This window comes from Danio rerio, chromosome 21 (genome assembly GCF_052040795.2).
Source record: "Danio rerio strain M-AB ecotype USA chromosome 21, GRCz13ab, whole genome shotgun sequence".
NCBI classification, from domain to species: Eukaryota; Metazoa; Chordata; class Actinopteri; order Cypriniformes; family Danionidae; genus Danio; species Danio rerio.
Window position 1 is genome coordinate 12343519 of NC_141041.1, and position 21733 is coordinate 12365251.

Sequence of the window (21733 nt, forward strand, 5' to 3'; positions counted from 1 at the left end):
ATTTTTGCCCTTCAGCGAACGCGACTGTATATTAAATAAGCGTCTATTGTATTTTAAACTCCTTCTGAGATCCTTTCCAGGAAATCCCTTGGGTTTGTTTTGCGTAACACTAAGCTTTTTCTTTTTAGAATATATATACCACAGTTGACTTGTTACACACAAACATATTTGTATGTTTAGTTTAAACGATCATAAACCAAAAGATGTTATCACTAATAATATCGCTGCAGTAAAATCATGCCGATTATAGCGCACTTCTCGAAAAATCAGTCTCAAAACATTTACAACCAAGAAAACGTTCTTCGAAATATTATCAGAAGCAGCTTCAAAACATCCAGTAGAGTTTTAATCCTCACTTTGCATTTGACAGGTTGAAATGGTGACTGTGTAAATGTGACAACGCATGCCATCTTTAGCTTTACTCGACTACTTAAAAGCACAAAAACGACAGGGTTTACTCCAAAAGTCTCATTCGCACAAGATTACACGTCAATTACGATAGGTATAAATGGACGTTTAGGGAAATTATTTAACATATACCATGTTACAAAAGAGACGTTTTATTCTCTTATGGGCAGAAAAGCACAGAGGGGTCCTTAAAAGTGTTTTCTGATTGTTGCATTTCATTAAACAAGTGTTTTAAAAGCAGTTTGTTTGGGGAAATGCGGAGTCTTTAATTGTGTTTCTGGTTATCTGTTTTTCCTGGAGTCCTTCTTTTTCTTGCTGGTTTGGCTGGTGTTACTGGAGGAGAGCGCGGTGGCGTGACCTGTGCTTTTTAGATGATCGAAAAGCTTGTTTCTGGTGGTGAATTCATACTGGCAGGTCACACAGCGCAGGTTCACTTCCTTCTGTAAGGAGCAGACAAAAGCATCAACAAATACATTTGAATTGCAAGTTTATCTAACTTAAATGATGACAGACAGTATTTACTTTCCATTAAAATGGAAATGTGATTTAAACATGATAAAAAACAATACAGGCTTGCAGTGCTGTGTTTGCCTTTAGGGAAGGGCAATTGGGCAAACATTTTGTGATTATATATACACACTATATTTGGCTATAAAATAGTAATATATGCATTAATATTACTAGTAGTAGTAATAGTATGTTCAATAAAATTTATAGCATCAAATACTAAATAAATAATTATTAATAATAAATAATTATAATGATTAATTTAGAGACAATATGTAAATCACTGAATAAAAGTATTGTAAATATATTAATAACTATAAAATCAATACAGTATGTCTCTAATACAATCAATATTTATATATCCCTTTAATAGCCATTTTGAACATAATTGTTCATTTTAAAATGTATAATTATATTTATAATAAATTAACTAGTCTTCAAACTAGCAATAGTAATAATAATATATGTATTACTTTATTTATTAATCATTAAAGCTAAAACAAAATACATATTATTAATACTATTGCTAGTTCAAAGACTAATAAGTTTATAATAAAAAGTAAATTATAGTAAATAAAAAAATATAATAAACTAAAATATATAAATAAAAATATGGTAAATATAATAATACATATTAGAATGAGCAATTATGTTTAAAACAGCTATAAAATATGATCTGAGACATATAATCAGTTAAAAATGTAATAAAGTAAATATCTAGTTAAAATATTACGGAAATAAATTATGAAATGAACAATCCAAAACAATTTTCCAAAACAATCCAAGTAATTTAGAAATGTAAAATAACAATATAATATTTATGAAATTTACCAAGTATTATTAAATTACATGATTTGTAATAACGTAGTAAAGTTCCATAGTATTTGCTTTTCCTCAATGCAAGTTAATGGTTACCGGTTTCCAACATTCTTCAATATATTTTATTATGTGTTCATCTGTTCAACAGAAGAACAATACTCAAAGTGGTTTTGAACAAGTGAAGTAAAATTACAATATAATGCTTATGAAATTAGGCACATATTAAAAAATTACATTTGCTATAGGAAATCATTACTATTATTGTTATTATTATTGATATTATAAATAAAGTTATACAATAAAGTTGATGACAATTGTGATGATAAAATATATTATAACATGACAATGATATAACAATGCATACACTCTCACACACTCTGACACACACTCACTCTCAGACAGACAGACAGACAGACAGACAGACAGACAGACAGACAGACAGACAGACGCACGCACGCACGCACACACGCACGCACGCACGCACGCACGCACGCACGCACGCACACACGCACACACGCACGCACACACACACACACACTAAAGTACAGTACAAACCTCTGGTGCAGCTTCCACACCTCCATGTGCTTTGCTGCCCTTTTTAGAGTCTTTTCCGCCTTTCTTCCCTTTCGTCTTTGCAGTGCTATTAAAAAAAAGTGTCATTTAAGTTAATCCCAGTTCATAACAAACAAACAAAAAAAAAACTTTACAGAAAGCCTATGAGAGACACCTTTTTTGGTTTGTGTTTTCCTGTCCGTCTGGCTTTACACTGTCATCTGGGTCCTCAGACGGAACAGGGGTGTCCTCAGTGTTGCCCGAATCAGGTGCAGGGGAAAGATGCTCTTCTGTGGACTGTGGGACTGGACTGACTGTCTCCGGTGCTTCTGGATGGTTCTACAGAACAACTGCATCATAAATAAATGGCACTTGACTAGAGAAAAAAACCTAAATCTAGTATATTTAAATACTTAAAGGGACAGTTCACCCTCAAAACAAAAATGTACTCATTTACTCACCCTCAAGTGATTACAAATTTCTTAGCTCTACCGAAAATGAAAGATATGTTGAAGAATGTTGATAAGTGGTAGCTATTGAAATCCTTTATCATGGTTTTATCATCGTGTGTGTGTGTGTGTGTGTGTGTGCACAATTTTATATCCCAGTGGGAAATTAAAATTGAATGCACACAGACTCATGGGGACATTTGTACCCGTGTATACTTCGTTCTACAGTTGAGCACAAAATAAGTTATTTTGAAAAATGTTGGAAACCGGTAACCATTGGCTACAATAGTATTTGTTTTTCCTCCATGCAAGTCAATAGTTACCGGTTTCCAGCATTCTTCAAAGCACCCTCTTTTGTGTACAAAGGAAGACAGACACTCAAAGTGGTTTTGAACAAGTGAAAGGTGATTAAATGCTGAAAGAATTTTAATTTTTGGGTGAACTATCCCTTACAGTAGTCTTATGACCTACAGGATATGACATCTAGTAAAAAATACACTTGATCAAATCTAGTTTAAAAAGAGATTCAAAATCTGTTTGTAAATTTGATATAGACTTTTGGCAACGTAAATGGTGAGTAAATGATGACAATTTTCAATTGTTGTGAACTGTCCCTTTAAATAGTTAGATGTTATGTACTTACATTTACAGGTTTTTGCAGACGCTTCTTTTTCTTCTGCCTTTTAGAGAGCCTAGAAATCAAACAAACCAGTCAGAAGACAAAACAAACACACATCAGTGGATGCATTAAATACAGGATGCTTATGGCCGCTTTATTAAGTACACTTTTTTAACTACTTGTTGAAGGGACAGTTCACCCAAAAAAATGTTCATTCTGTCATCAATTAGTTACTCTCCACTCATTCAAACATATTTCAATTTCTTTCCAATAATGAACAAAAAAAGAAGATATTTTGAAAAATGTTGTAAACCGGTAGCCATTGACTTTTACTTTGGAAATTCAAAAGCAACTGGTTTACAATATTCTTCAAAACTTCTTAAACTAACCCTTTCCAACATTTTTATAATCTTCTTTTCAAAACATATTCTGGAGTTTGAACATCTTTGGAAGTTTATGGAGGACAGAGACAGAGCTTTCGGATTTCACCAAAAATATCTTCATTTGTGTTCTAAAGATGAAGAAAAGGGGATTGAAACAACACAAGAGCGTATAATTAAAGACAGAATTTAAATTTTTGGGTGAACAGGCCCTTTAATATTTAATCAGCGGAGGTTTAGAAATCAGGCATATGTTGTGAAGAACTGATAAAAGCAGCAAAACATAAATAACATGAAAAGAGCTCATTTATAGATATGGATTACTTTTGTTTGGATGTGTCATTTTGTTCATCATCATCATCATCATCTTCTTCTTCATCGTCCTCTTCTCTCTCAGCACAGTTTTGACTCAGAGACTCATCTTCCTCCTCCAGCTGTTGTCTCAGCAGTGCCACCATCTCTCTGTGCTTCTTTGATTTTGAGTGGTTTTTCATGCTGATATATGAGAGAGAGATTGTTATTATTTTTTACTAATACTATTTACTGTTTGCACAATGTTTTTATATGTTTGTTCTTTTTTTAATTTTAACTTTATAAATGCTTTTTGAATTTTCATATGAGAAGAGAAAGTTGAGATTATTGCCATATCAGCTACTCTATGTGATGGAAAAAACAATACAATTTACAGTTAAATGTAAAGGTTTATAACAATAAAAAGGCATCAAAGGTAAATAAACATGACATAAGTGTTTTTGTTTTGTTTTTAAGATTTACGTTTAATAACAGTTTTCCTATTTTTAAAAGACTAATATTTCCTTTAAAGTCTCTCCAGATAAAGATGTCTGATAAAAGGGCATTCCAAAAGTATCTGTTAAACAGTTTACTACTGTAATATTTTTATTTTGGAGGAACTTCTCCTTTGAGCTGATGTTCATGAGTGAGTCTTGTGTGTCTAATATGGCATCTTGTGTAAAAGAATAGCTAGATTACCTTCCTAGTAAGGGCTGGAATTTGAAGTTTATTTTTTGGGCAAAATAAATCATTCTGCTAAACATTTGTTTAGAATATAGCTTTTTAATTGTGGCTTTAAGTCTAAAGGTGAGATTTTGCACTGCTTAAATCATCCTGTAAGTGCTGTCTTGGCAACTTAAGGTGAGAGGGAAAAAATGATACAGAAGCATAAACATGCTGCTTGTTTGTGATATACAGTTAAAGTCAGAATTATTAGCCCCCCTTTTGATTTTTTTTTTCTATTTTAAATAATTACCAAATGATGTTTAACAGAGCAAGGAAATTTTCACAGCATGTCTGATAATATTTTTTTCTTCTGGAAAAAGTCTTATTTGTTTAATTTTGGCTAGAATAAAAGCAGTTTTTAATTTTTTTAAAAACATTTTAAGGACAAAATTATTAGCCCCATTAAACTTTATGTTTTCAATAGTCTACAGAACAAACCATCAGTATACAATAACTTGCCTTATTACCCTAACCTGGCTAGTTAACTTAATTAACCTAGTTAAGCCTTTAAATGTCACTTTAAGCTGTATAAAAGTGTCTTGAAAAATATCCAGTAAAATATTATTTACTGTCATCATAGCAAAGATCAAATAAATCAGTTATTATAAATGAGTTATTAAAACTATTATGTTTAGAAATGTGCTAAAATCTCTCTGATAAACAGAAATTGGGAAAAAAAATAAACGGGATGGCTAATAATTCAGGGGGGCTAATAATTCTGACTTTAACTGTATATATAACAGCGGTAATATTCAACTAATTTTAGCAATATATATTAATTTTACATATTAATATATTTGTTTAGCTTTTTTTTTGCAAATACTTTTATTCAACAAAGTAAAAAGTGTCATAAGATTTTAATTTAATAATATGTTTTTTTAAACGAATATGTGTTTGTAGTCATAGTTTTCCAAAAGATAAGCAGCATGATAATGAAGTAATATAGAATAATAATAAAACATTATTATATATAAACAAATGTTTAATTTAATAATAAAAAAATGTCAATATATGCTTAATAATCCAAAAAAATCTAAAGAAAAACATTAAACATATTCAAATTGAAATCAACTTTAGATTGAATTAATATTTTAATAAATAGAGATTTTAGCACAAAACAAAACGCTTTAGAGATAGTAACACTACAATACCGGACATAGTGTAAGCTAACATTAGATCATAAAAAATGTCTTTCACTGTTAGTTCATATTAACTCACAGTGCAATAACTGATGTTAACAAGAACAGCATTGGACTTTAATAATGCATTAGTAAACATTAACATACAATTATCAAAGCTACACAAGTATCTTTTATGTTAGTAAATAAACTAACAAACATCAACTACATATTCTTTATTGCAAAGTGTGACCACTTTAACTATACATGTACAACAATCATGAATCTGAATTCTGCCATTATATAATCCTTTACCGGCTAAATGTAAAAACAACTGAAGTGACAATCTAAAAACTGAAATATAATCTTCCTCATGCATGTAGAGCAGTGGACAGTGTTGTGTGTGTTGGTGATTGGTTTCACTCACGCTTTATCGGATTTGAAAGATTTGTCACAGGCCGGACAGTAGAGGTCATCATAATAGTCGTCCATTTCTGCAGCACCATCTGCCATCACAGCATCTGACAAATGTCAAGCACTAGTTAACATACAGAACACACCATTCATTTCTCAATGTTTTACAGTATGAGTGAAGGGATTTTTCATCACTGTGATGAATGTGTAAAGCCCAGATGAATGCGCTGTCGGACCCAAGTTATTTATAAACTCAAGTCAACAAGTGTTTGACTTAACATTATGTTAAAATTTTACTTAAAATAGTAAGAGACTTTTTTGTGATATGTCTTACTATATAAACAGTATTTGAGTTTTAGGTGTTACAGGGCTGTTTTTAATCCTAAACTTTGGTTTTCAGTAGGCATATGACTGTCAAAGAGTTTCTTGTTTAGTTAAAGTACACTTGAAATCAAAATTTCCAATGTTTATTTTGCTAGCTCACATTGTTATTTTTAAAGTTGTTAAAGATAAAACAAAGAGCATAGAATCACCAAGAGGCGACACGCTAGTGCGTGTTGGTAAACAGCTACGAGATAGCGCCAAAGAGCTTAGAATGACCAAGAGGCGACACTCAATAGAGCGTTCCATTGCAACAGCAGCGCCCAGCAACAGCCCCTGATTCCGCCATTTTGAAAATTCCAACAGAACAACAGCATATTATAAGACTGTAAAATAAACTATTAAAAGTGCAGATGATTGTGATAGTAAGTGTTGTTTTGTCGTCTTTCAGGTTGTATCTCAGCTTTAATGCGCTTTTTTAAATAAATAAATAAAAATAAAGCAGTTGCTTGCTATCGCGACAGAAATTAGATCCAATGGACAGCCGACTGCTTTTACTCCAAAACGGCGGAATCCGGGGCGGTTGCTGGGCGCTGCTGTTGCAATGGAATGACCCTCTTGGTCATTCTAAGCTCTTTGGTTAAAAGTTGTTAATCTTAAAGTTAAAGTTGTTATTCTTAATTTTTTTTTTTTTTTTGCTTCCATAGCAACTGCATATTAATATTCTTAACCACGCCCTTTTACCATTAGTTTGCTATAAGGGAATGATAAGCAAAAGAAAGCCCCGCCAACTACTTAATATTCTGTTTCAGTTGGAAGCACATAGACATACTATAAATACAATTATCTTTTTAAAGAACGTATAGACCTTTTTCTTGGACTGCAAAATTACCCATTATGCTTTGCGTGTATGCGCAAGGAGAATGTGAAGAACTTCCGGTCGGCAGCTGATGCGTGTAAACAGTCACATTTGGGCAGCTTTGAAACGATAGTTTTAATCTATTTTACCTGCTTTTATCCTCTTTGAACTAATACTGTAGTCCATCAGCACCATCTCCTGGACTGATCATTTAAAGAAATGCGATCTAATAGGATGGAAAACAGCTGCTGTGAGGCGTTTTCCCCTCGTTGTCAGACGGCATCTTCTGCAGTTTAAATGAAGCCTTGTCATCGCTAAAGTCAACATTTTCTCTTTATTTCAAATATATAGCCAGCCCAAACAAATGTAATTCACCAAAATGTTTGACACACACAAGTAGCCTGTACTGTGCCACTGACACACTGATGTAATAAGTGTGAGAAAGTGAAAATATAGGCTAGTGTCATTTCGAAGTGACAGAAAAACACAAACCGTGGTGAATACAACACACGAAATACAACACAAACGGCTCGCGATTAGAATGAACAGCAAATCAGCCCGCAGAGTATCAATAACAGACTTTTATTGGTCATTTTTGTAAATTCCACGACTTTCATACCTGTTAAGTTTCATGCCAGTACTCTGGTTTGCTCTCTCTCTCTGTGTGTGTGTGTGTGTGTGTGTGTGTGTGTGTGTGTGTGTGTGTGTGTGTGTGTGTGTGTGTGTGTGTGTGTGTGTGTGTTAAAGAGCCGCTGAGCTAACAGCTGACAGGCCGGGAACATACACTGTATTTCTGACGCGCTTGAACCACATGTGACAGATTATAAAGGCTTTAACAGACACATTTCTAAGTTGTGTGTCACAAAAATGTTATCCATTAAAAACTTTATTGAAATCCTTTTTCGGAGCGCAAATTACCAGTTGTACACGCTGTGAACAGAAGTTTTTAGCATTCTATCGGAAGACGCTGGTCTCCATGCAGCAGCCATGAAAAAGGTCTATATGTGATAAAAATGATTCAATAACTTGCATTATCGTAAAAATTTTAATATTTTATCTGAAAAAAAGAAGATGGTGTGGTTGCCCTTTTGTTAACGTCAACTTTAGGGCTTCCATAGCAACTGCATATCAATATTCTTAACCACGCCCCTCTTACCGTTGGTTTTCTAGAGGGAATGATGAACAAAGGAAAGCCCCGCCCCCTACTCAACATTAAATTTAAGTTGGAAGCCCATCAACATACTGAAAAAAGTCGCAGCAACTTCCGGTTTATGCAGACTTGAAGCAGAATGCACTGCTGTATGTGTATTGATGAAATCAGAGCTCACCAACGCCATCCACATTTGCTATGTCCCGACTCTCCAGCTCCTCCTCGTTCTCCTCACTGTCGGAGGCGTCTCCAAACTCCTGTCCATATTCAGCCTCCATCTGCTGCAGCTCCTTCTCCAGCTCAGACATTGCAGTCCAGCTCTGCTCCTGATAGTCTTCAGCAAGCCTAACATAATGATCAATAAATATACAGCATACATACATTTTAGATATTAAACTTTTATACATGTAAAAGTTTCAGTTTATCTGATTTAATTTCTGCATTTAACCTATCTATTTATCTATCTATAGTTAACTGTAGATATAAATCATGGAAATGCAGATGGATGGATGGATGGATAGATGGATGGATAGATGGATGGATGGATGGATGGATGGATGGATGGTTGGATGGATGGATGGATGGATGGATGGATGGATGGTTGGATGGATGGATGGGTGGATGGATGGATGGATGGATGGACGTTGAAAAAGTGAACAAATTAGAGAAATTGTATGCGAATAAACTTTTACACATGTAAACGTTTCAGTTTATCTGAATAAATTTCTGCATTTTATCCATCTACTAACTATTCTACTATATAATAACAATTAACGATGGCTGGATGAATAAAATGCAGAAATTTTTCCAGATAAACTGGAACATTTAAATATATAAAGGTTTAATCTGATAGAATTTACATAATTTGTTCACTTTTTCAACTTTACATTTTTTAAGGACTTATGCATTATATAAATAATTTAATAACTTGCATTATCCTGAAAATGTTTATATTGTAACTGGAAAAAAAATAATTAATATTTTAAATTTACTTTTTTTTTCAACCAGTGAAAATATATTTATGTATATAGTTTAGATAAAAAAGTGTCATCTGAAATATATATGAAAAATTAGCATTTTTCTCAGCTTTATACATTTATGCTGTGTTATTTTACTTTAAAAACTATGAAAAGAACTTATTTTTTCTATAACATTTCTGAACCTACACACTACCAAGTCCAGTATAAATGCTAGTAGAAAACTTCAGACGGCATTTATAGTTTTTTGCATCTGAACTCTTCATGTATATATGTGTGTGTGTGTGTGTGTGTGTGCGTGCGTGAGAATGTATGTATATATGCATGACATAAACTATAACATTTACACTCAAAGTATGCGTGTGTAATAAAATAAATGTGTATAATTTCTATATATAATATTTATCCTTAAAATTCTAATGATTAGTTCAACTTGCAGATTTATGCATGTACCAGCCTTTTTCCACCCTGATCTCACACTGCTCTACTTTTAAGACTGTCTGGGAGAGGCTTTTTCATCTCCTTTTTTCCCTATTTTATATTTTTTCTTTGCTTCCTCTCAAATGACCTGTGTTCCCTTGAAATGTATGATGTTTGTGTATGGCCAAAGGACTCCAATATCACTGCATGTAACAGTGTTGTGACAAATAAAGGCTCATCGTCATCGTCATCATCATCATCATCATCATGATTTAAATTTTAGATGTTTTATTTATCCATTTTGACAATTGAGTACAATTGTTAAAATAAAACTATAAACAAATTTAATTTTAAATTCATTTTAAGCACTTTCAAGGACTTCTGTATGTTTTTAAGTACTTTCAAAAAGCGTGGGAACCCTGATGTACACATTTCAGATTAAGTAGTTATTAAAATGGTTATAGGTACTTATGAGAATTAATTTAAGCTGGTCTAACTTATATAAATATATAAATAACCAATAAATATGGATAGTTTTAAATATACAAGCAATAAACACAAACACTTTTTGCAGTATTTAGCAATGGTATCCACTAAATAGTTCAAACCAATGTAATCTCACATACTTGGCCTGGCTGAGCTTCTGTTTTCTCCTCAGTTCTTCCACTTTCTTGGCCTTCTCTGCGTTCTGCTCCTCCACCAGCTTCTTATGAGCCTGCACACGCTTGTCTCGCTTGCGGACGAAGGCCACTAGTTGCCGCACCAGCTCGTTGTGCTCCTTCCTGGCCTTGTCTCTGGTTTTCTTGTTCTCCTTCTCCATGGCTCTCTTCTCCCAGCGGTTGGAGGCCTGTCGTGTGTCGTATTCCTCCTTCCACGCAAAGTTCTTCCGTGTACAGAAGCTCTGCCAGTAGCCATAAAATAAATGCACCACCTGAAGGACAAAAAAAAGATCATACATTTAAGAAATAAAACCAGAGATGGATAAAAGCACGTAAAACCAAACTTTCAGCACAGACTTCCCAGGCTTCACTCATTTAACAAAAAGACGAAGAGTTTTTAGGAGGATTGTACACTTGTGCTGAGTTCATCTGCTACTTGCAAGCCTCCACCGATGACAAACACTCCAAAACATCCATTAGGAAAAAGCAGGTACAAAACAACTCGGAAAGGGAAACGGTTAAGAGCCTCGAGAGGTGATTCAAGTGGGATGACACTCATTGTTTAGGCCCTGAAGAAAATGGTCTCTGCGTCTAAAACAGATGCTGAACTCCTTGAACCAAATCTGAACCGATTGGGCAAGATTTTCCCCTTTTCTTTTAACTAATGGTTTGAACCATTTTCAGATATGAAAGAGAATCCTCCAGCACTCGCTTATTACGACAAGTGTTTATAGATGGGAATGCTTTTGTGATGCATTTATCCAACTTAATAATCCGCGGTCTCATTTGGCTGCAAGGTCTAAAACGCACTAGACCTTCTGGAGAACTCGGGTATGATTAAAACACTCAAGAATTTCAGGATCTTAATGGTACAATCTATACATGTACTCTCCTACTGACTTCTGTAAATGACTCATAACAAATGACTCCCATCTGGCAAGCATGTATATAACTCATCTCCAGATTTCTTGTTCTGATTCTTGTTCTTGGAACAAAATGGATAACGAAATGTCAAACAAGCTATGAATGCAGCTATGCAAGCGCTTCTGGAGTAAAAAACTACTGTATCATTAGGTTATAGATCAGGGATCACCAAACTTATTCCTGGAGGTCCGGTGTCCTGCAGATTTTAGCTCCAACCCTAATCAAACGCACCTGAAAAGGTAATCAAGGTTTTAGGTATACTTGAAACACCCAGGCAGCTGTGTTGAGGCAAGTTGGAGCTAAACCCTGCAGGGCACCGGACCTCCAGGACTGAGATTGGTGACCCCTGTTATAGATGCATAAACATCCTTTTTTTTTTTTTTTGGAAAGATAATTATTGTTTTGATATATTATTTGAGGGCAAAATAATAAGCCCTTGAATGTTTTTGGTGGGGCTATATTATAGTTTTATGTCCATTCAAACTATTCATATTATGATTTTGTCCATTCTTCAATCTTCCTTCATTGTGTCAGCAATGCTCATTTTTCAATAATCCAATTGATCCCAAAGGGCCAAATCATGCACCACCCTAAAAAATTTTTCTCATTTGAGAATAACTTTAATTGGATGCACATCACGATATAGGAGAATAGGACATTCCTAACTTTCATAACTCCATAAAGATTTTCATAAAAGCAAACCAGCTTCATCAGCCAAAGCTCTGCAGAATTTGCTACACTCTTTATCACTCATTTCATGCAATGATCCCAAAATTTGTCATCACAATGCATCTTCAATTTCTTACACAATAAAAATGAAAAAAGGTGTTTTGCGAGTGTGATCTGTCTTTTATGATCGAGGAATAAGTAAAATTAGTGGTGCAATGAATGACAAATCTTACAGATCGGTTGATGCCACAGTTTGTGAGTCACGAATTGGACCATTATTGGATCAGCAAAAGAGGAGGAGACCAATATAATTTGCTTTCCATTTATTACATAAAACAGTAGCTTACTGCGAGAAACTTTTGGTTTTAACAAAAATAACAGAACCTGAAATGTTTAATTAAACCTTTAATTAAAATATTTCAAATAAGGAAATAAATTAGCAGAATATTTTTTTTAAATAAATGATCTTGCTGATAATACTAAAATGTGCACATTTAGTATTCTTATAATCTCAGAATGTTTATAGAATCTTGAACGACACATTCTTATTTTTTTTTCTCATTTTAAATTTTTTACTCAACTCACTCATAAAAACTTCATGTTTTATTACTAGACTTTTTTGGAGCACTATTCTGTGACACATTTTTGATGGCTGTGATCAGTTACACCCCTAAGTAAAAGAAGTGTTAGTTTGTACATACAGTGTCGTAGTCACTCTCGGATTCTCCAAACGAGGGAAACTCATCCTCCTCGTCTTCCTCATCTTTACTGTGCTCCTTCTCTTCCTTCACGATTGACTCAAACACATTCCTGTAGACCGCATAAAAGCCCTACACATACACACAAACACGCACACAGACACACACACACACACATACAAAACACAAAGAGTTGCTCTATTAAACACGTCAGCTTCAGTGAAAAATATTCTGAATCAGTTCAAACTTTAAGTTCAAACTTAAAGGGATAGTTCATCCAAAAGATATACCTCTGCCATCATTTACTCACCCTCCATTTAGACCAAACCAAACCTGTATTTGTTTTCTGTTGAACACAAATTTATGAAGATTGTTGGAAAAATGTAGTCATTGACTTCCATAGTATTTTTTATTCCTACTAAGGGTGTCAATGACTACTGGTTTTAAACATTCTTCAAAATATCTTCGTTTGTGTTAAATACAGTAGAATCCAGTAACCATTGAGTCCCATAGTTTTCCTTCTAGGGAGGTTAAAGGTTAGAGTTTTTTTTATTCAATTAATTTTTTTTTCTGAAAAAAATAAATAAAAATCCATTCAATCCAATGTACTTTTTTTTTTTTAATTAAGCAAAAAATAAATTACATGTGTGCCAAAAACCTTATGGCATAGCATGAAATTATAATACATTTTATAATGTAATATATTTATTAATATAATTTAATTTATTATTGCATTAAAATATTATTATATTTTTGAGTGTCAATGACGACCGCTTTCAAAGTTCCAGCATTCTTCAAAATATCTTCTTTTGTGTTCAACAGCACTAAGAAAGTCAAATATCTGTAAATAACTGTGTTCAAGGCTTTAAACTGATAGTTGACCGAAAAAAGTTGTCATCATTTACTCACCCTTGTTTATGAGTATTTTCATCTTTTACAAAAGAAGATATTCTGAAGAACGCTGGAAACCTGTAACCATTGACTTCCATAATATTTGTTTTTTCTTCTAGGGAAGTCAATGGTTACAGGTTTCAGCGTTTTTCTAAAATCTTTTTTTGTGTTCAACAGAAGAAAGAAACCCGTTAAGGTCTGGATGCACTTGAGGGAGAGTAAAAACTTTTTTGGATGAACTATCCCTTCAAAGCAAGACTTGTGTTGCAGTCCAAGTGCATATTTAGCATGAACTTCTACTGCCCTCCAGTGGTACAAGATGGTGTCCACTTGGCAAAATAAATGATTAAGATTTCATTTAACTTTAAAATGATTGACAAGAACACATAATAGAAATTGTGTATAAAATTAAATGATTGACATGAATTTATAAAAGCACATATTTAGAGAACAGCACCGATGAGGAAACAAGAAAACATCCTCTTAATCTAGGGAACAATTAGGTGGTTTAATGGATGAATTCACCTTTTCATCATCTCCATAACCGGAGTAACAGGTGACCGTGAAGAACTGCACAAGATCAATGCTGTCATCCTGGTACTCTCCACTGACGCCCCCTTTTAGCAGCGCCTCTCGGTGGTTATCATACCTTAAAACGAACATAACAGACATATTAACCCAATTAAATATCAATGATGGTATACTTAATGTAATACATATATTTGTACTAGCCATTTTAATATAGATAGACCAAGTGCATATGCATTTCAGATGTCATGTCACACATGGATTAATCATGGTTTTGTCACAGTGAGAATAATCTTATAATTCTATAACTCCTTCACCGACAATTTTTCATTGACCTCTTACAATTATTAATTTTCCCACTGCAATATTTACTGTAGATCTCATAATTCTGACATCTTCTCTGAACTGACTTGAGTGTAAATTTTAATTCTCTGGAAAAAATTCATCAACAATAATTTTTTTTGTAATTTAAACAAAAAAAACAAAAACAACTCCATGCCTGTTAAAATATTAGCATAAAACTATAATACATTTAATAATGTAATATATTTAATAAATAAATTTTACTTAATATTGCATAAACAATTATTATACAATAACTATTTTGCAATAATGATTGGAATTCTTTATAGAAATTATGTTAAACTATGTTAAAATAAAAGCAATCGCATATGCTTCACAGTAACGTTTTCAAAAATATTGTTATGTGTATAAAAATATAGCTTGAAATTAAAATATATTGGTATGTAACTATAGTATAATTTATAATGTAATATATGTATTAATATAATTTAACTTAAGGCATAACAAACAATTCTATAATAATTGATGTATTATAATGACTGGAATTAAAATATGATCATTTACTATGTTAACTTGAAAGCAATCACATATGCTTCACAGTAATGTCTTTTTCAAAAATATACCTTTATAAAAACATACTATTAGATCTCTGATGTGTTTACAATTTTCAAGTCATTCATTATGCATGAAATGCTAACAAACAAATACAAAAAAAGCTGGACTGTTTAGATAAGCAGAACTTTCAACAATAACATTCAATATGTTTCTTTGTCATTTATGGCAACATACTGTTATTTTTTCCACTAAATACAAAGGGGGAATTCTGAAGAAGTTCTTTTGTTTATATCGGTCATGCTCTAAAAATCACCACAAAAATACACCATAGGAAAAATGGCAAGATGTACCTTTTCCTCTGTTTAACAGAAACAATAACAGCACAGTGGTTTGGAATAGTATGAAGCTGAGAAAAGGCTAGAACTGCTCCTTGGAATCAGCACCAAAATTACACCCATAATTCTGCCCATTTCACAGGATCAGTTTAAGAGAAACTCAAATACTAAGAAGTCTTTTGCTACTTACAAAGTACATAAAATATCTATACTAAAAAGGTAACACTTTACAATACAATTGCATTATTAAATGCACTTATTAACATTAACATGAACAAACAATAAACAGTACATTTATTACAGTATTTGTTCATGTTAGTTAACACTAGTTAATGAAAATTAACTAGTGTTACTTGCTCCTAGTTTCGTTCATGTAACCTTAGGGTGCATTAATTATTTTGGATGTTAATAATGCATTAGTAATTGTTAAACTACTATTAAAAAATGCAGTACAAATATTGTTCATAATTAGTTCATGTTAGTAAATATTAACTAATGAAACCGTATTGTAAAGTGTGACCCATAAAAAATATATGAAATAAATAAAAAAATATTTTTAAATATAAATAAACAAATATTCTGTTTCAATGATTATTCTCACAGAACTATATATTCTGCAAGGTTTTTAGTAAATATTTTCAAAAAGGATGGTTTTAAACTCTAAAAAGAACTATGCACACCAAAACACCAGAAAAGTCTAGTAAATAATACTTCAATATTTCAATAAATAATAGAGGCAGTCCTTTTGATCGTATTTTTAATATTGCAGTGTATTATCTTAAGATAAAACCTACATATCTATAGTTCCCTTACTTTTCCTATTCTATTGCTGTTATTTTATAAAAATTGGAAGAAAAAAAACAAGAGTTCTGGGTATTTCTACCTTTAATGACCGGTCAAATTGACCGCAGGCATTTCAACATCCTCTACTGTTCATGTCTCTTTGGAGAAGCATACCTCTGTTACCTAGCAACCTTCTGCTAGGTAAAATAAATCTATAAAAATATAACTTACTGAGAGCAAAAAATATTACTTCACTTTAGACATGTCTTTCAAAACAACATTTTCACTGTGTGTGAAAAAAAAAAATTTTCTCTCAACCAAGCGAAAAAAATTACAGCTAGATTACAAAAAAATCTATATTTCAGCTAAAGACTACATAAAATATGATCACAGACATTCAAAGCTTAATTCTAAAATCTCAATAGAATTTTCAAATGTAATCCATATGAGCAATTCAAGCATTATAGATGTGACATTTGCAGTAAAAATTTAAAACAAATTCACAGAGAAAGTACATGTTAACATTATATTTTCCAAAACTATTAACCACAGAGTTATGGGATGAGAAAAATATCAATCTGTAAAGATGTTTTAGATTTTAAATGAAGAAAACAAACATGCATTATTGATGTTGCGAAAAAAGTTAGCGAGTTTACAGCACGCAACACAACAACGTAGAATTTCTGTGAATTAAACTGCACAACCCAACATAAATAATGCTAATCAAATGCATAAGAGTTGGCTCTCTATTGAACAAAACAGTTCTTTGTTATGCATGTGACTGATGTGAAATTGACACTTGTGTGACTTTTTGTTAAACTTAATATAATAGTTTGAAAACATTGACAGAGACATTTTAAGCAAATATACTGTAAAATACTTGCTCACACAAAAAATGTAAAACGGTTTCGCTATTTTGGAGAAAACTTTTTTTTTCATGGCAAGGTTGACATTTGTATGGAAAGCATAAAATGTTACAAGAAAGTTGGAGAAAAACAAGTATTGCATACAGGTTAATGATGAAAAAAGACAATCACAAAATAGAAAAGTTAAACACAATGGAATGAATAATTCACTGAAAACTGAACATTTCTTAATTAAGCGTTAGTTTTAGTTTCTTAACCCTAAGTGAACTCTCAGGCCCAGTTTACACCTAGTATTAAAGATGTGTTTTGTTCAGTTGGGTCAAAAATAAATGAAGAAGCTTTCCTGTTTACCTAAGAAGTTTTGGTATTTTTTTGTCCCCTTTCCAGATGTCATTGAGTGGAAAGAGTATGGCCTGATACATTTACTTTTTCTATTCTTTCAAATCAACATTGTAAAAAAAAAAAAGCTTGTGTAATAAAATTTTAACGCAGAAATTTGCAAAAGCATAGAATAGAATGACATAAACACACACAAACACGCACGCACGCACGCGCGCATACACACACTTAAAATGATACGGAGATCTTTTCTGCTCTGACAGCTACAAAACTACACTAAATGTTTGTGTTAAAAGCAGGATTGAGCACTTTTACATTTTCTTTTTTACTTTCAAATCAAAAAACACACTATTTCAGTCAGTAAAGTTAAAATCCTCTCCGGCAAGCTCACTTTAAAAACATTTCATTTCATACCCCGTTTAAACCTGAAATCATTTAAAAAGGACAGCTCACCCAAAAACTAAAATTGTCATTATTTTACCAATGCTGCTCTTGTTTCAATTTCCAAACATGTTTAAGTATCTATCTTCTGTTGAACACAAAGGAAGATATTTTGTAAAATGTTGGAAGCAGCAGCCAGCCATTGACATCTATTGTACTTTCTGCTTCTACTATAGATGTCAATGACTGTTTTTTCCTCATTTTTCAGGATATCTTGTTTTGTGTTCCACAGAAGGAAAATTCATAAACGTTTAGAACCACCTGAGTAAAGGTAAATGGTAAGGAAATGTACATATTTGGGTAAACTTCCCCTTTAACACCAAACGTAGACAAGACCTTGTGGAAAAAAGAGGGACAACATGTCCAAAGTGATTGACGCAAGGGATGAGTAGTTGGTTGCTAAGCATCTAACTTTAGCAGTAAAAGAAAGAGTGACTGGAATTTTGGGAGAAAATAGACTTATTGAAAAATGTATGAAAAAACACATTCTAAATAATAATAATAATAATAATAATAAATAAATAAATAAATAAATAAATAAAAATCTATATTTCTCAGCAAGTATGATTTATAGTTGTGTAAAACATATTTTTGGTTGTGCTATGCAAACTACTGACAATATTTTTTCCATGAAAAAAAAGTTTTGTAATTTAGAACATAAAATGATCAGAAAAACAAGAAAGGTGTATTTTTAGATGTTTTTTTAAACAGTTTTCACTTCTGAGGTGTTAAAAAATTAATACTGATGAAATAACCTTCATTTTTAAGCTCAACAAATGAAAATATTTGTTATTGTGATCAACCGCCAAAAACCACTTAAATGCCAATATTTTTATTTGAAGTTCATACCACATGCCTAGTAAACACACCAACCGTAAATACTCAAGTGGTCTCTTAAATGTGTTTATGGCTGTGTGTATATACATATCATTAAGGTAAGGTTTTACATTCACATATTCAGACCTTCTCCTTAATAACATAATTTCAGAAAAGTCTTGTTTTCCAATTCTAAAAAGGGAAATCATATTAATAGCTAATGATTATCAAAGTACAACATTGTTTACTGTCAATTAAATAATGCCAATGTTGTTTTAAAGTCATACTTGCATACAACATTTTTTTCATTTCCAAAACACAACAATTTAGGCCAAACCATTTAATTTCACTATAATCTTCACAGACCGAGAAATGCCCAACATACAATAAATCAAATACTAAGCCAATAGTTTTTTCAAAAACAATCATAATATACAGTATAAAATAAAAACAAAAATAAACCAAGAACTGTGAAGGTAAATAAAATTATATTTGTTAAGCAATTCAAACAATTCTTCAGCCTTTTCATCTTTCAGAATTTCGAAAACCTTTGTATAGGTGGCAAACTCCTAATAATAATAAAACTCTCTTCATTAGTGGTGCTATTTTCAAAACTTTGCATTTATGAATAAAGACTTTAAATAAATTAAATTAACAATGAGATTAAATCTTCATTCTAGTTGTCCAAATGTACTCCAAATTTCTATGTACCCCCCAAAATAGATGAAAACATCGAAATGTTTTGTTTTATTTTTTGTTATATTTGAATATTGGGCTGAAATCACACGCAAGTATTACATTTAAACAACATTGGCACTATTTATTTGACTGTAAACAATGTTGTACTTTGATAATCATTGGTTGCAAATATGATTAACCTATTCAGAATACTTTTCTGAAATTACACTATTACGTAGAAAGCCTGCATGTGCTAATATGAAACCAACTTTACCACAATGTACTCCAAAAATCATAAATGCAACATGTCCCAATCAATAGATGGAAAAACATTTTGTTTTATCCAGTTATTGTTAGAGGTCTTACCAGGCTCTCTCCTGTGGGTCACTCAGAACATCATATGCAGCCTGGATCAGCTTAAACTGTTCTGCAGCGTCCTCTGCGTTATCCAGATTCTTATCTAACATCAGAGTAAATATAACAGTACACATTTTAATGATTACGCAGTTCTTGACACATCATCTCTGAGAAACATGAACTAAGTTACAACGTCTAATGATTACCAAGCAGATAAGGTGCAATGAAATACCTGGATGCCATTTCAAGGCTAATTTCCTATACGCCTTTTTTAGGTCGTCGTCGGAGGCGTCTCTTTTAACGCCCAGCACTTCATAGTGACACTTCATGCTGGTCTGGACTTGAAGAAGACCCTGAACAAACTATAAAGGCGACGTGTTGCCAACCGTTGTCAATAACTGAACCACATGCGAAATTACATCAATAAGCCCACGTGGATCACAAAACTAAAACTATAACAACGCTAACCAAATAATTACTTCTATATAATACAAATAAAACGATAAAGAAGCCGTTGACCGCGCTTTTTCGTGTATTTCTTGAACGGTTTACATATTTCGTGTCTACAGATGAACAGCACGAAGCCGGTGTCGTGTGTGAATTAGAGGCGCATGGAAATGACGTCACATAAGAGGCTCGCTGCTATTGGCTGGAAGTTGGTGTTTGGAAATATGTAGTATGTTTTTTGTTTATTTGAGGCTTTTACATGGCCAAACTCATAATACAGGATTAAAAAAGAACACACGAATATTTCAGGAAAAAAAATATATTATATATATTATATATTATATATATATATACATATTATATATATAGATATATATATACTCTTTTTTTTTTGAAGTTGACTTAAAAAACGATTAAGTCAACTTCATTGATTTGTGTTGGGACAACATGAAGGAATTTTTGTGGAACCCAGCACTTCTGTACTGTAAAAATTCAGTTTTTTTAAGTGGATTACACATAAAATAATTAAGTTATCCAAAAAAATCTCAAGAATTGTGTTTTTTTTTAACCCTTGTTAAATGAGTAGTTTTAACAAGTAACAAAATATTTAAATGTGTATATTTCTAGCTTATAAATTTGTATGTAATAGTTTATTTTAAACGCCATGGACCACAAATATTTTAAGTGATCTATTTATTTTTATTGAACTTTGACAACACATTCAATAAAAAATTATAACAAACAACATATTTAATTCAATATATTCAATATATTAAATTTACATTTAAATGCTAGGGGGACACGTTCTTTTACAGATAAACATTCAAGAATGCAGATCTTCGAGCTGCTCTACTTGCGTGCAATACACTCTCAGAAATAAAGGTACACACGCTGTCACCGAGATGGTACATTTGTACCTTAAAGGTCCATGTTAATACCTCAAGGACAAGGATATATATATACCCTTAAGTAAAACATGTACCTTCTGAAAAGGCATCACCCCAGTAACAGCTCATGTACCTTTATTTTTTTAGAGTGTATGGATTTATTATAATGGACCCACAGATGATCATCCTATTTTTTTATTTAAATATTATATAAATTATAATATAATTATAGAATGTTTATGTACTAATTCACTTTATCTAATTTGTTTTATATTACAGTAATCAATTTTTGTTTTTAATTTTAATTTAAATTGTTTAATTCGTATGTGGTTTTTTTTGTATTATTTATTATTTATTTTTCAACTTATTTAAAGATTTTATTAATTATATATATATATTTTATTTTTTTATATTTTAATTGTTTCCCAATACTGGGTTGCAGCAAAATAGGTGATAATGTGAGAGTGTATGGATGCTTCCCAGTAATGGGTTGTGACTAGAAGGGCATCTGCTGTGTAAAACATATGCTGGATAAGTTGGTGGTTCA

General features: G+C 32.2%; 1 protein-coding gene across 1 annotated transcript; it reads right to left on the reverse strand.

Annotated features, from left to right (window-relative positions):
* Nucleotides 1-324: 324 nt before the first annotated feature.
* Nucleotides 325-20427, reverse strand: dnajc21 (DnaJ heat shock protein family (Hsp40) member C21). Its single transcript, NM_200044.1, is given in 12 exon segments — nt 325-848; nt 2290-2374; nt 2462-2625; nt 3379-3427; nt 4059-4229; nt 6297-6390; nt 8792-8958; nt 10637-10941; nt 12964-13092; nt 14377-14500; nt 19862-19955; nt 20085-20427. Coding segments are annotated over 12 exon segments (1638 nt in total). The 5' UTR covers nt 20182-20427; the 3' UTR covers nt 325-689.
* Between the last annotated feature and the right edge of the window lie 1306 nt (nt 20428-21733).